Raw genomic sequence first — 13,047 nt, 5'->3', positions numbered from 1 at the left:
TTGCACACTGGGTGCTTGGTTCCTTAGTAGGTTCAATGCACGGAATGTGTCCAATGGTTAATACTCTTTCTCCTTATTTTCAGATTCAGTACAGAAAAGGCAATCATACTGAAATATCTTCGAAGTAAACGGGTAATAAAAACAGAGACAACAGTTTAGCAGTACAAGTCACTATTGCTAAGACACTTCTACAAAATTAGAAGGTTTTAGTGCTATTTCAGTGCATAAATTCTATACTTGCATTAAAAAAAAATATGTGAACTTGAATCTATAGGAAATTGAATGTACGGCTTGTCTCTCTCTGAAGTGAAGAGGTTAGGTTGGATTCACAGTTGGACTGAAAGAAACTTGAATTTAGTTTCAGTAACTAAAATAAGCTCGGATACTATGTATTCCAAATAGTTTTTAGAGTAAAACACTCAGTGAACTTGAATTTAAATGGTATTTTAAGATACCATGTAGCTTAAGCTTATTTAACTTCAACTGTCAAGAGAACTATCATCAACTAGCTCTCAGAAATGATTCAGAAGTAATAGCTTCCAGCTCTTGAAATAAAATATCAGCCCATTATTATCCCACCAAGAAATCTGATGGTGATGGTATCTCACAGTTTCTTAAACTCTAGCCTTTTCATAAAACCTAGGAGTGTCTTTCGGTCCTTCGAGCTATCTATAACATCAGAGCTACCCGTCCTTTGGGACAGAAAACGTTATGGACTCTGTTAAGAAATCCAAATCATAATTCTCTCAACCCGAGCCCTTCTTTTTTCCCCTTCTGTTCTACTGATGAATTTCAAAAGTGTTCTTAAGATTTTTCTTAAGTCAATTGAACTAGTTTTCTTTATTTTTCCAAACAAACATATCACAGAGATTTAATGTATTTCATCAGCTAGGCTAAGACTTGATCCATGATAACCAAATTTGTTGCTGAATGAATACAGAAGATAATGCGAAGCTGTGGGATCTGAAGTTGGGCAGGAAATCTCGAGCTCTGTTTTTTTCTCCAAAATAACTCATTCTACAAGACAGGGCTCAGGGTCCTTCAAGTCCACTTCACCAGTCTGAAAAGCACTGCGAATGCCACAAGTATCACCTGTGATTTTACTTATGAACTCTGTATTAAAATGGAGATTTATGCAGCTTTTTTGCATTCTACTACTAGTTCTATTTGCATTCCTCATAAGCATGGGACTCAATGGACTCACCAACTGAATGGACATGAATTTGAGTGAACTCCAGGAGTTGGTGATGGACAGGGAGGCCTGGCGTGCTGCAGTCCATGGGGTCGCAAGAAGTCGGACACAACTGAGTGACTGAACTGAACTGAATAAGCATTGGATTAAACTGATTGTATTACACATACTATAGGATAAGGTGGAGTGTAGTAAACCCAGTTTTCTTTATCCTTTTATCTGTGAGTTAATAAGAAGGTCTCAACTCACTAAAATAAAGCAAATGTAGTGGTTAAAACTCAGTATACTTATTTAAAGTAGTCTCAAGTATCCGCCATAAACATGACAAAAGATTTATCTTTAATATCTTGAAAGTCTACAAAATGGAAAAAAAAATAATAAGTAAGACGCATGGTTTGAAAAGTAAAATTGCAGAAGAGAAAATGCAAATAGCTACTAAGTGTGTGGGAAAAGTTGTATCTTAATAGTGATGGGTGGTATTAGTCTGTGTCTAATGAGGAGACAGAAATCACACAGTCATTTAAATGGGGGTTATAATTTAATATAAAGAACTATTTAGCTGTGGTAATAGGAAATGGAAAGGGAACTCTAAAGGGTACCCTGGTCTGAGGAAGAATACCCAACTACGGAAAAGCTTGGAGTAAAGATTTGAAATGCACTGAAGAAGGTGTGGCTGCAGCCCATTGCATAGAGGAAACGTCCTCTGCTCCCAGGACACAGCAGGGCCATAGGCGTAGGATAAGCAGAAACAACCCTCTGGAGTGTGGATCCAGTGGGCAAGTGAGCACAGGGGCTTCTCTGTGGGCGCAAGGCCAGATCACACAGTGTCCGTGTCTGGAGGGCTGCAGGAAAAAAAGTCTGGAGAACAGGTAAGCTGAGGCTGAGGGGTAGGCACCCGGATGAAGCCAGGGGCGCTGCAGCCAGTGCTGCTGGGACTGTGAGCTGCGGGAACCATCTCTGTAGGAACCTAGTACAACTCTATGTATGCCGTGGGCTGTGGCATCTTTGAGGCTGCATGGGACAGAGATGGGTTTACTAGATGGTCAGCTCCACAGAGCACTCTCTGGGAGCGAGCACCAAGGTGAGGTGTGGAGAGTAATGATCTGAGTTAGAGCACAGGACTGTAAGGGACTCCAGGCTGTGCCACCACAAACCAAATCAAGAGCTACAAAAGGGGTTGCGGGAGCAAATGCTAAAGAAACCTGCACCCCACAGGCAACTAGCGCTGAAGAAACCATTCTGCGAGGAGCCCCGGGGGAAGAAAGTCAGCTTCCCGGGAACCTGGCATGCCAGCCCCTACGAATCAGAAGACCTGCTTCCTCCTGCAGTGCTTCTCCAGCGCCCTCTACTGGCTAAGTATGATATCACGTAGGCTGCAAAGGAAGCGTATTTCAATGCTCTCTCCTGCTGCAGCTGGGGCCCCAGTAAAGCCTAGCCTGAAAATAAATAATGGTTTCCACGTCCAGTTTCACAGAGCCAACAACAAAAAGTGAATTTATAACAGAGAGGCAATAAAATAACTGGTATGTCAACAAAATGCAAAGTAAGAAAGTGAAATTGGTCTATTAAAAAGATGAAAAAATGATAATATTAAATACTCAACAAATTACAGTAAGATGTACTGTGCTCAGACTACTGGCCTTTCCTCATGGCTCAGTGGCAAAAAATCTGCCTGCTAATGCAAGAGACCTGGGTTTGATCTTTGGGTTGGGAAGATCCCCTGGAGACAGAAATGGCAACCCACTCCAGTATTCTTGCCTGGGAAATTCCATGGACAGAGGAACCTGGTGGGCTACAGTCCATGGAGTCATAAAAAGAGTGGGACATGACTTAGCGACCAAACAACAAAAGAGATACAAATGAATATAACTTTCTTTGAGAGCAAATTTAGTAGTAAGTTCACCCTATAATTTTACTTGTAGGATCTTATACGAAAATAATCAGATGTACATAGATACTATGTAAAGATGACTATTATTTATTGTGATAAAAGGAAGTAAATAGCCTAATGTTTAAAAATAGAAAAAAAAGATTATAGAAGGAAAAACAGAATGTAATGTAGCTCTTAGAATGGTTTTCTAATAAATTTTAAGAGTAAATTCTCCTTATGTTAAGATAAGAATATAGATACAAATATCCAAAAGTGTACTATCTATAAGATAATATAGATGTTTTTATATGAATATATACTATTACTGTATATATACATTTATGTATGTAGTAATATATACTACAAACCAAAAGCATGTTAAATGTGGTTATATCTGGTTTGTAGAATAAGGTATGGGTGATTCATATTTTTCATATTTGTTTATCTTATTAAATAATCTATAATTAACATGTATTACTTTTTAAACCAGGAAATAAAAAATGTATGATTAAAAAGTTACCAACAAAAAAGTAGCAAGTACATGCAATCACAGAGTTCTACTAGATGCAAAAAAAGGCAAATAAACTATCAAGTGAGACATTAACATCACTGCAGTGGTAGTTTTGAATATGTCTGTGAAGGCTTTGATACTCCACCTTTCAAGAGACAGTCTAATCCTCCTCACCTTGCCAATGGGCTGGACTTAGTGACTCACTTTTAAGGAACAGAGGAGAGCAGAAGTGCCAGGCTGTCACTTGGGGAGACTGAGTCATAAAAGTCACCGCGGTGTCCTCCTTGCTTCTTCTCTTGGATTGCTTGCTCTGGGGGTGCCAACTGCCACATCCAGAGTAGCCCTGGGGAAAGGCCTATATGACAGGAACCAAGTCCTTCTGTCAAAAGCCAGCAAGGAATTGAGGCGTCCCCTCCACAGTCCACAGCTGTGTGAGTGGGCCATCAACTCACCCCAGTCAAGCTTTCAGATGACTGCAGCCCTGTCTAAGAGCTTGCCTGCAACCTCATGAGAGACCTGAGCCAAAACAAAAAGAAAAAACCAGCTAAACCACTCCTAGATTCCTGATCCTCAGAAAATGTGAGAGATACAAAATGTTTGTTGTAATATCCTGCTACATTTTAGGATAAGTTGTTACATAACAATAGATAACTGATATAATTTCGGAGACAAAAATCTGTTCATTTCAGAGACATCTTTCTGTCATACAAGAATATAAGCTTTTGTAACAGAACTATTCATCTTTGTTTTAAATGGTCCAAATATTTCACTACCAGTTACATATTAGTTCAAATTCAGTTCTAGATAATGTTAAACTTCCTAATGGTAGAGGTCCTATCACATTCATCTCTGTATAGTTTGCTGTATTTAATGTTGTGTCCTTTGTATAGGATGTGCTCAATCAAAGAACTGAATAAATTAATGAATGAATAAAAGAATGAGTAAATAAACTGTCTAAAATATTTTTATAAAATCCCCTGTAAGTATGCTTCCTTTTTCACAAATCTGATCTAGTAGCCAAAAATATATAGAAACTTTTCAAATGGTTATTCTCTAATATGGTGGTGTATTTTATTATCTCTTGGCAGTATGAAATATACAGTTAGGCAGTGTTACTATGGAACTTTGTTTAGGGTTGTTCCACATGGCTTCAAGCACTGAAGGAGAAAGAACTACATTGGTAAGGCAGTTGATGAGGTGGAAAAGACGGCAGATGTATCTATTATACTGAGATATCTACATGTGAAAGGAAAGAAAGGAATAGGATGCAATTCAAGAGGGCAAAACCCTTCAACAGCATCCATTTGTCTTCTAAATAACAGCTAACCTATTAGACCGAGACATTTGAAACTGTCCATACTTGGCCTACAAAGGCAACAATTTCATATTATTCAAACTAACCTCACTTAGCATCTGTCACCACTATTTTAAGTGCCTTCCATAGTTCAACTCATTTAACATTCATTACACTTCCAAGAGGAAATTAACCTTTAAATCCAACTGTAAAGATGAGGAAAGTAAGTCGTGCAGAGGTTAGGAGGTTTGCTAAACTCTTTAGTAGAAGACCAAGGCTCTAGAATCCTTGGTTCTATGGCTCCAGAACCCACACTATTAACCACAAGAGTATATCAGTTCAGTTCAGTCACTCAGTCGTGTCCGACTCTTTGTGACCCCATGAACCGCAGCACAGCAGGCCTCCCTGTCCATCACCAACTCCCGGAGTCCACCCAAACCCATGTCCATTGAGTCTCTGATGCCATCCAACCATCTCATCCTCTGTCATCCCCTTCTCCTCCTGCCCCCAATCCCTCCCAGCATCAGAGTCTTTTCCAATGAGTCAACTCTTCACATGAGGTGGCCAAAGTACTGGAATTTCAGTTTCAGCATCAGTCCTTCCAATGAACACCCAGGACTGATCTCCTTTAGGATGGACTGGTTGGATCTCCTTGCAGTCCAAGGGACTCTCAAGAGTCTTCTCTAACACCACAGTTCAAAAGCATCAATTCTTCGGTGCTCAGCTTTCTTTATAGTCCAACTCTCACATCCATACATGACCACTGGAAAAATCATAACCTTGACTAGACTGACCTTTGTTGGCAAAGTAATGTCTCTGCTTTTTAATATGATGTCTAGGTTAGTCATAACTTTCGTTCCAAGGAGTTCAGTTCAGTTCAGTTCAGTTGCTCAGTCGTGTCCGACTCTTTGTGACCCCATGAATCACAGCACACCAGGCCTCCCTGTCCATCACCAACTCCCGGAGTTCACTCAGACTCATGTCCATCGAGTCGGTGATGCCATCCAGCCATCTCATCCTCTGTCGTCCACTTCTCCTCCTGCCCCCAATCCCTCCCAGCATTAGAGTCATTTCCAATGAGTCAACTCTTTGCATGAGGTGGCCCAAGTACTGGAGCATGGCTGCAATCACCATCTGCAGTGATTTTGAGGCCCAGAAAAATAAAGTTTGACACTGTTTCCACTGTTTCCCCATCTATTTGCCATGAAGTGATGAGACCAGATGCCATGATCTTAGTTTTCTGAATGTTGAGCTTTAAGCCAACTCTTTTCACTCTCCTCTTTCACTTTCATCAAGGGGCTCTTTAGTTCCTCTTCACTTCCTGCCATAAGGGTGGTGTCATCTGCATATCTGTGATTATTGATATTTCTCCTGGCAATCTTGATTCCAGCTTGTGCTTCTTCCAGCCCAGCATTTCTCATGATGTACTCTGCATATAAGTTAAATAAGCAGGGTGACAACATACAGCCTTGATGTACTCCTTATCCTATTTGGAACCAGTCTGTTTTTCCATGTCCAGTTCTAACTGTTGCTTCCTGACCTGCATACAGGTTTCTCAAGAGGCAGGTCAGGTAGTCTGGTATTCCCAACTCTTTCAGAATTTTCCACAGTTTATTGTGATCCACACAGTCAAAGGCTTTGGCAGAGTCAATAAAGCTGAAATAGATGTTTTTCTGGAACTCTCTTGCTTTTTCGATGATCCAGGAGATGTTGGCAACCTCTGCCTTTTTTTAAACCAGCTTGAATACCTGGAAGTTCACAATTCACGTATTGCTGAAGCCTGGGGCTTCACCCTAAACTACACACCTTCAAATGGCAGTCTGTGTGTCTTCATTTGTAGTAAAGAAATAATAGTACCTACTTCATTATACAGTTGTAGAAGTTACAGGAATAATACATTTAAAGGCTGACACTTTGCATGTAAGAAGTGTATGATAAATACTAGCTATTGTTATAACTAGGCTTCCCTGGTTCCTCAGACAGTAAAGAATCTACCTGCAATGTGGGAATCCCTGCAATCCCTGGGTCAGGAAGAACCCCTGGAGAAGGGAATGGGTACCCCAGTATTCTGCCTGGAGAATTCCATGGATGGAGAAGCCTGGCAGGCTACAGTCACAGAGAGTTGGACATGACTGCTCTACAAATACTTTTCATTGATGTAGCTAAGCTACAATGTGTTCCCACACAGCATTGTTACCTAGGTTTTCACTGAGTCTTACTGCTTTACTCTTGTCTTAAAACCCACCACATACATTTTCTAGTCATTGGCCAGACTGGCCATTGGCCAGTCACTTCTCCCATGAACTTTCCTGGTCTCTGGGGTAATGTGTGATCTCAAACCCCTGGGTTCTACCTTATCAGTTAGTTCTGCTCTTGTGACACTGGAAATGTGTAATCTGCCCATTATTACAGTTCCTCATGTGATTATATCTTGTTTAAATTCATTAGTGATCTGGTCATATCATATTCATATCATTCCCTATAATACCTAGTACAGTTTATTGAACCTAATAGATACTTCAGTGATTTTTGGATTTAATTTGCTAATATATATATATGAACACATTGAAATCATTGGAGTGAGGAAAAACTGAAATCAAGTATAGAGCACTGAAAAGAGGATTAAATATTTTCTCTAATCAAAATCGTTCATTTAGTAAGCACTAAAATATCACTGCTTTTTTTTTTTTTTTACTTCATTACACACACAAAAAAATCTGGAAAACTAAGTTCAAAGAATAAGTTCTTTATGTCTTTCTCCCAGGAGTTCTGGGGAAAAAAACTGCTGATACACATCATCATTGAAAGTTCAAGTTAATACGAATATATTGGGATTCCTTGGTGACAATGTCAGCATCACATATCTAAGGTAAAGATGAACGAGAATACTGTTACGAAAGTAACTTTCTTACAAAACCATTTCATTCAGCTCATCAATAATTATTTTCAGTAGTGGTATGGATAGAAACCCTAAGTGGCACTTTGGATCTTTTTCATTCCAGAAACCCAGCAGCCAGGTCCCAGCTTGACGTGGCATGTGGCACCCATTATATCCACCTGAGACCTTTGAAAGCCACACACCCCCGCCCTGCCCTTGAGTTCATATTTCCAGTGCTGCTTCTGAGAAATAGAAAGTTTATGAGGAGAAAGGAGGTTGCAGAAGAGTTGCAATAAATAGATTCCTCTGCTGAGTAAGAAACTAGAGATTTAGTCTAGATTGGTTAGTGTTCTTGAGTAGCATTGTTAGCAGATGAAAGCTGACACTACCGATTTTTATTCTGAATATTAAACATGCATTTCATTATTCATGAAAAACAAAATGCAGTTCTCAACAAAGATCCTACGATGACATTTTCTGGAATCATTTAGCCTCCCAAAAGAAGCTGGCACTTTTCAATCAGTTTGGACCCCTAAAAAAAAAATAAATAAATAAAGCAAATAAGCACATCTGTGAGAAAGAGAACACAGCTAAACAGCTCTGATCCCAAATAGAAAATCTTTAAGACTTCCCTGTTGCATGCCTGAGATATATCCTAATATGTCCCCCACTCAAGGTCTTAGAATAGAATTGCTCATAGGCCTAGTCCCTTAGTTTAAGGACTTAATTCACTGCCATGACACCTACGTTCAAGACCCCAGATTTGGCATAAATAAAAATTTGCTTCCTTCTCACTAAAGTATGGCACTCTTTTGCTGCAGAGTAAAAATGAACAATCAACATCAGCTTCACATTGCATTTTAAAACAGCTCTAGGTAACCCCATATTTACATATGTACTCAGTCACTGAGTTGTGTCCAGCTCTTGGAAACCCCATAGACTGCACCCCACCAGGCTCCTCTGTCCATGGAATTCTCCAGGCAAGAATACTGGAGTGGGTTGCCATTTTCTTCTCCAGGGGATCTTCCCGACCCAGGGATGGAATTCGAGTCACCTGTGGCTCCTGCTTTGCCAGGAATGTTCTTTACCACTGAGCCACCTGGGAAGCCCATATATGTGTGTGTACATACACATGTATCTTTTAAAAATATTTATGTATTTATTTGGCTTGCCAGGTCTTAGTTGGAGCACACAGATCATTAGTCTTCATTGCAGCATGCAGATTCTCAGTGGCAGCATGTGGGATCTAGTTCCCTGACCAGGGATCAAATCCAGGCCCCCTTCTTTGGGAGTGCAGAGTCTTAGTCACTGACCACCAGGGAAGTTCTCCTATTTATTCTTTTTCAGATTCTTTTCCATTATAAGTTATTACAATACACTGAATATATTTCTCTGTGCCATACAGTAGGTCCTTGTTTATCTATTTTATACACTGCTGCTGCTAAGTCGCTTCAGTCATGTCCGACTCTGTGTGACCCCATAGATGGCAGCCCACCAGGCTCCCCCATCCTTGGGATTCTCCAGGCAAGAACACTGGAGTGGGTTGCCATTTCCTTCTACAATGCATGAAAGTGAAAAGTGAAAGTGAAGTCGCTCTGTCGTGCCCGACTCTTAGCGACCCCATGGACTGCAGCCTACCAGGCTCCTCCGTCCATGGGATTTTCCAGGCGAGAGTACTGGAGTGGGTTGCCACTGCCTTCTCCATTTTATACACAGTAGTATGTATATATTAGCCTGGAACTCCTAGTTTATCTCCTTCCACCCCCTGCTATCCCCTTCTGGCAATCATTGTTTGTTTTCTATGTCTGTGAGTCTATTTCTCTTTAGGAAATACATTCCATTATATCATATTTTAGATTCCCATAGAAGTGATATAGTATGCTATTTGTCTTTCTCCATCTGACTTACTTCGCCTTGTATGATAATTTCTAGGTCCGTCCATGTTGCTGCAAATGGCATCACTTCACTCTTTTCATGACTTAGTAATATTCCATTGTTTTATATATTTATATACATATATATAGAGAGAGAGATAGAGAGAGAGATATCACATCTCCTTTATCCATTCATCTGTTAGTGGGAATACTTATGTTGCGTCCATGTCCTGGGTATTGTAAGTAGTGCTGCTATGAACTGTGGTGCATGTATCTTTGAAAAATTAGAGTTTTCATCTTTTCTGGATATATGCCCAGGAGTGGGATTGTAGGGTCATGGTAGGTCTACTTTTAGTATTTTTAAAGGAAATTCCATACTATTTCTTAGTGGCTTCACCAATTTACATTTCTGTCAATAGTGAGCGAGGATTCCTTTGTTTTCTCTCTAGCATTTCTTATTTGTAGACTTTTTAATGAGGGCCTTTCTGAATGGTGTGAGGTGATACCTCACTGTAGCTTTGATTTACATTTCTCTGATAATTAGCAATATTGAGCATCTTTTCCAGCTAGCCATTTGTATGTCTTCTTTGGAGAAATATCTATTTAGGTCTTCTGTTCATTTTTTGACTGGATTATTTGGTCTTTTGATATGAGGCTGTATGAACTGTTTGTATATTTTGAAAATTAATCCCTTGTCAGTACCATTGTTTGCAAATATTTTCTCCCAAGTCCATATGTTGTCCATATAGGAGACTACTAACCTATCATCATCTGAACTTTGGAATAAATATTGCTTATCTATTTCTCTACATCCTGTGACATACTTTTCAAGACTACATTCTAGGATATAGCCATTTGCCAACATCCTTTTATCTCTTTTGAAGTCCCAATTCAATAATAGTAGCAATATACCAGAAAGAATAAAGCCTATTGAAAAACCCACCATCAATGTAAGAGCTATTGATGAACTTCTGAAAATTAAAGTCATTGATATGATATTAATCAACATCTCAAAATGCAGAGATAGGAGCTCAGAAGAGCAACATGTAGAGATATTCCAGCAGTACAAGACCAGAAAGTCATTGATTTCTGAGCTACTTCTGTTCTTACCTGCTGCTCAGTCCATTTTTTAAAGCTTCCTAAAGATTTCTGAAATCACTACTATCTTTTCAATATACTATTTTTAATTTAAGTTATCCAGAATTTGACCATATTATTTACAACTAAAGAATTCAAGCTAACATACAAGCTAAAAAAAAAAACTGTGTAAATATATGGATAAAATAATAATTTAAACACATAAGGACACCAAAAGTTTTTCTCCTGGGTGCCCATTCTGAAAAAATACATAAATACATTACATACTTAAGCATTTAAGTATGTAATTACATACTTAAGCCCAGAAAAACTTAACAGAATTCAAGAAAAAACATAAAATGGAATTTTAGAAATAGTCCATTTTACCCAAAGTTACACTAGGAAGAGGGGCTTCCCTGATAGCTCAGTTGGCAAAGAATCTGCCTGCAGTGAAGGAGACCCTGGTTCAATTCCTGGGTCAGGAAGATCCCCTTGAGAAGGGATAGGCTACTCACTCCAGTATTCTTGGGCTCCCCTTGTGCCTCAGCTAGTAGATAATCCGCCTGCAATGCAGGAGACCTTGGTTCAATCCCTGGGTTGGGAAGATCCCCTGGAGAAGGGAAGGCTACCCACTCCAGTATTCTGGCCTGGAGAATTCTATGGGTTAGTTCATGGGATTGCAAAGAGTCAAACACGACTGAGTGACTTTCACTTTTACTTCACTTCACACTAGGAAGAAACTTTCCATGGATAGTCAATTCTAGAAATAACTAGGTCCAAACTGAAAGAGTAAGTCAGAGGACTTTTCAAATATAGTTATAAGATGATAGAATATGCTATTACAAAAACTGTATGATTAAGAACTGAAGAAAGCTGAGCACCAAAGAATTGATGCTTGTGAACTGTGATGTTGGAGAAGACTCTTGAGAGTCCCTTGGCCTGCAAGGAGATCCAACCAGTCCATCCTAAAGGAGATTGGTCCTGGGTGTTCATTGGAAGGACTGATGCTAAAGCTGAAACTCCAATACTTTGGCCACCTCATGCAAAGTGTTGACTCATTGGAAAAGACTCTGATGCTGGGAGGGGTTGGGGGCAGAAGGAGAAGGGGATGACAGAAGATGAGATGGCTGGATGGTATCACCAACTTGATGGGCATGAGTTTGAGTAAACTGCGGGAGTTGGTAATGGACAAGGAGGCCTGGCGTGCTGCAATTCATGGGGTCGCAAAGAGTCGGACACGACTGAGCGGCTGAACTGAACTGATGGAAAAAGAAAGATAATTAGAACCTCTCAAGAAAGAAGGATGTATGAGGAAATCATAGTCCAAATATGTAAAACTAAACAAATATGGCATATTTTCTGCATTTGACAATAAGAAAAAAGACTTCATTTAATATTGGTATTTTTAAAGCGATACCGGATAAGTTGTTGAACTAATCCATTCATCGTACGGCTGTAAATAACATTAAAGTTAAACGCACTATTGAACATACTATTTATTGGTTTCCACTTGTTAACATCAACCTATTGACAAACTGTATACACCTTGAACTTTGGAGAAGGGCATGGAAACCCACTCCAGTATTCTTGTTTGGAGAATTTCCATGGATAGAGGAGCCAGGTGGGCTACAGTCCATGGCGTCACAAAGAGTCAGACACAACTGAAGCAACTTAGCACACATACACCTTACATTAACAAAGCAGGATAAACAAACCTAGAGTGTGTGGAAATAATGGTATAGCTTTTAAAAGGAAAGCTGGCAAAGAAATTGAAGGAAATTTAGATGTTAATTATGTTATGGAAAATCACTAGATGCTGACTGAAATGTAAGAACCAAGGAAGAATATAATCAAAAAAAAAAAAAACACTTTACCTAAAAATATATTAAAAGTCTACAAGTGGTATTGTTGAAGTCAGTGTAAACACACTATATTCTTTAAATGATAGCAATATTTTAAGAAGTATGGCACCCCACTCCAGTACTTTTGCCTGGAAAATCCCGTGGACAGAGGAGCCTGGTGGGCTGCAGTTCATGGGGTCCATAGAGTCGGACACGACTGAGCGACTTCACTTTCACTTTCACTTTTCACTTTCATGCATTGGAGAAGGAAATGGCAACCCACTCCAGTGTTCTCGCCTGGAGAATCCCAGGGACGGGAAGCCTGGTTGGCTGCCGTCTATGGTGTCGCACAGAGTCGGACACGACTGAAGCAACGCAGCAGCAAAGTAATAACACTAATCACTAGGAGTACTAATAGGAAAGATTTAAATTGCTTATCTTTTGGGAATGGGAAATGTACCCTGCTTTTCTGTCTGGACTCTTGCTTTAGTCATGTTCATGTATTACTTA

The 13,047-nt window shown here is 39.7% G+C and overlaps 1 protein-coding gene and 1 pseudogene across 5 annotated transcripts in view; one reads left to right on the top strand and one right to left on the bottom strand.

Annotated features, from left to right (window-relative positions):
• Positions 1-3,333, top strand: part of RASSF6 (Ras association domain family member 6) — a 73,487-nt gene extending 70,154 nt beyond the window's left edge. For 3 of the 5 annotated variants that reach the window (XM_070791579.1, XM_070791578.1, XM_070791576.1), the window contains exon 11: positions 2,408-3,331. In XM_070791579.1, coding sequence (XP_070647680.1) covers positions 2,408-2,564 — 157 coding nt within the window. In that variant the 3' untranslated portion in view covers positions 2,565-3,331. Of the gene's footprint in view, positions 1-83 lie in introns of all 5 variants that reach the window. The other 2 variants (XM_070791574.1, XM_070791575.1) reach the window with 2 other exon arrangements.
• A 4,785-nt stretch (positions 3,334-8,118) lies between these two features.
• LOC109560569 (alpha-fetoprotein-like) overlaps positions 8,119-13,047 on the bottom strand; it is a 52,364-nt pseudogene continuing 47,435 nt past the window's right edge.

This window comes from Bos indicus, chromosome 6, assembly GCF_029378745.1.
Source record: "Bos indicus isolate NIAB-ARS_2022 breed Sahiwal x Tharparkar chromosome 6, NIAB-ARS_B.indTharparkar_mat_pri_1.0, whole genome shotgun sequence".
In the NCBI taxonomy this organism is placed as follows: domain Eukaryota; kingdom Metazoa; phylum Chordata; class Mammalia; order Artiodactyla; family Bovidae; genus Bos; species Bos indicus.
The sequence above is the reverse complement of the archived record's forward strand: the minus strand, read 5'-3'. Positions and strand labels throughout refer to the sequence as shown.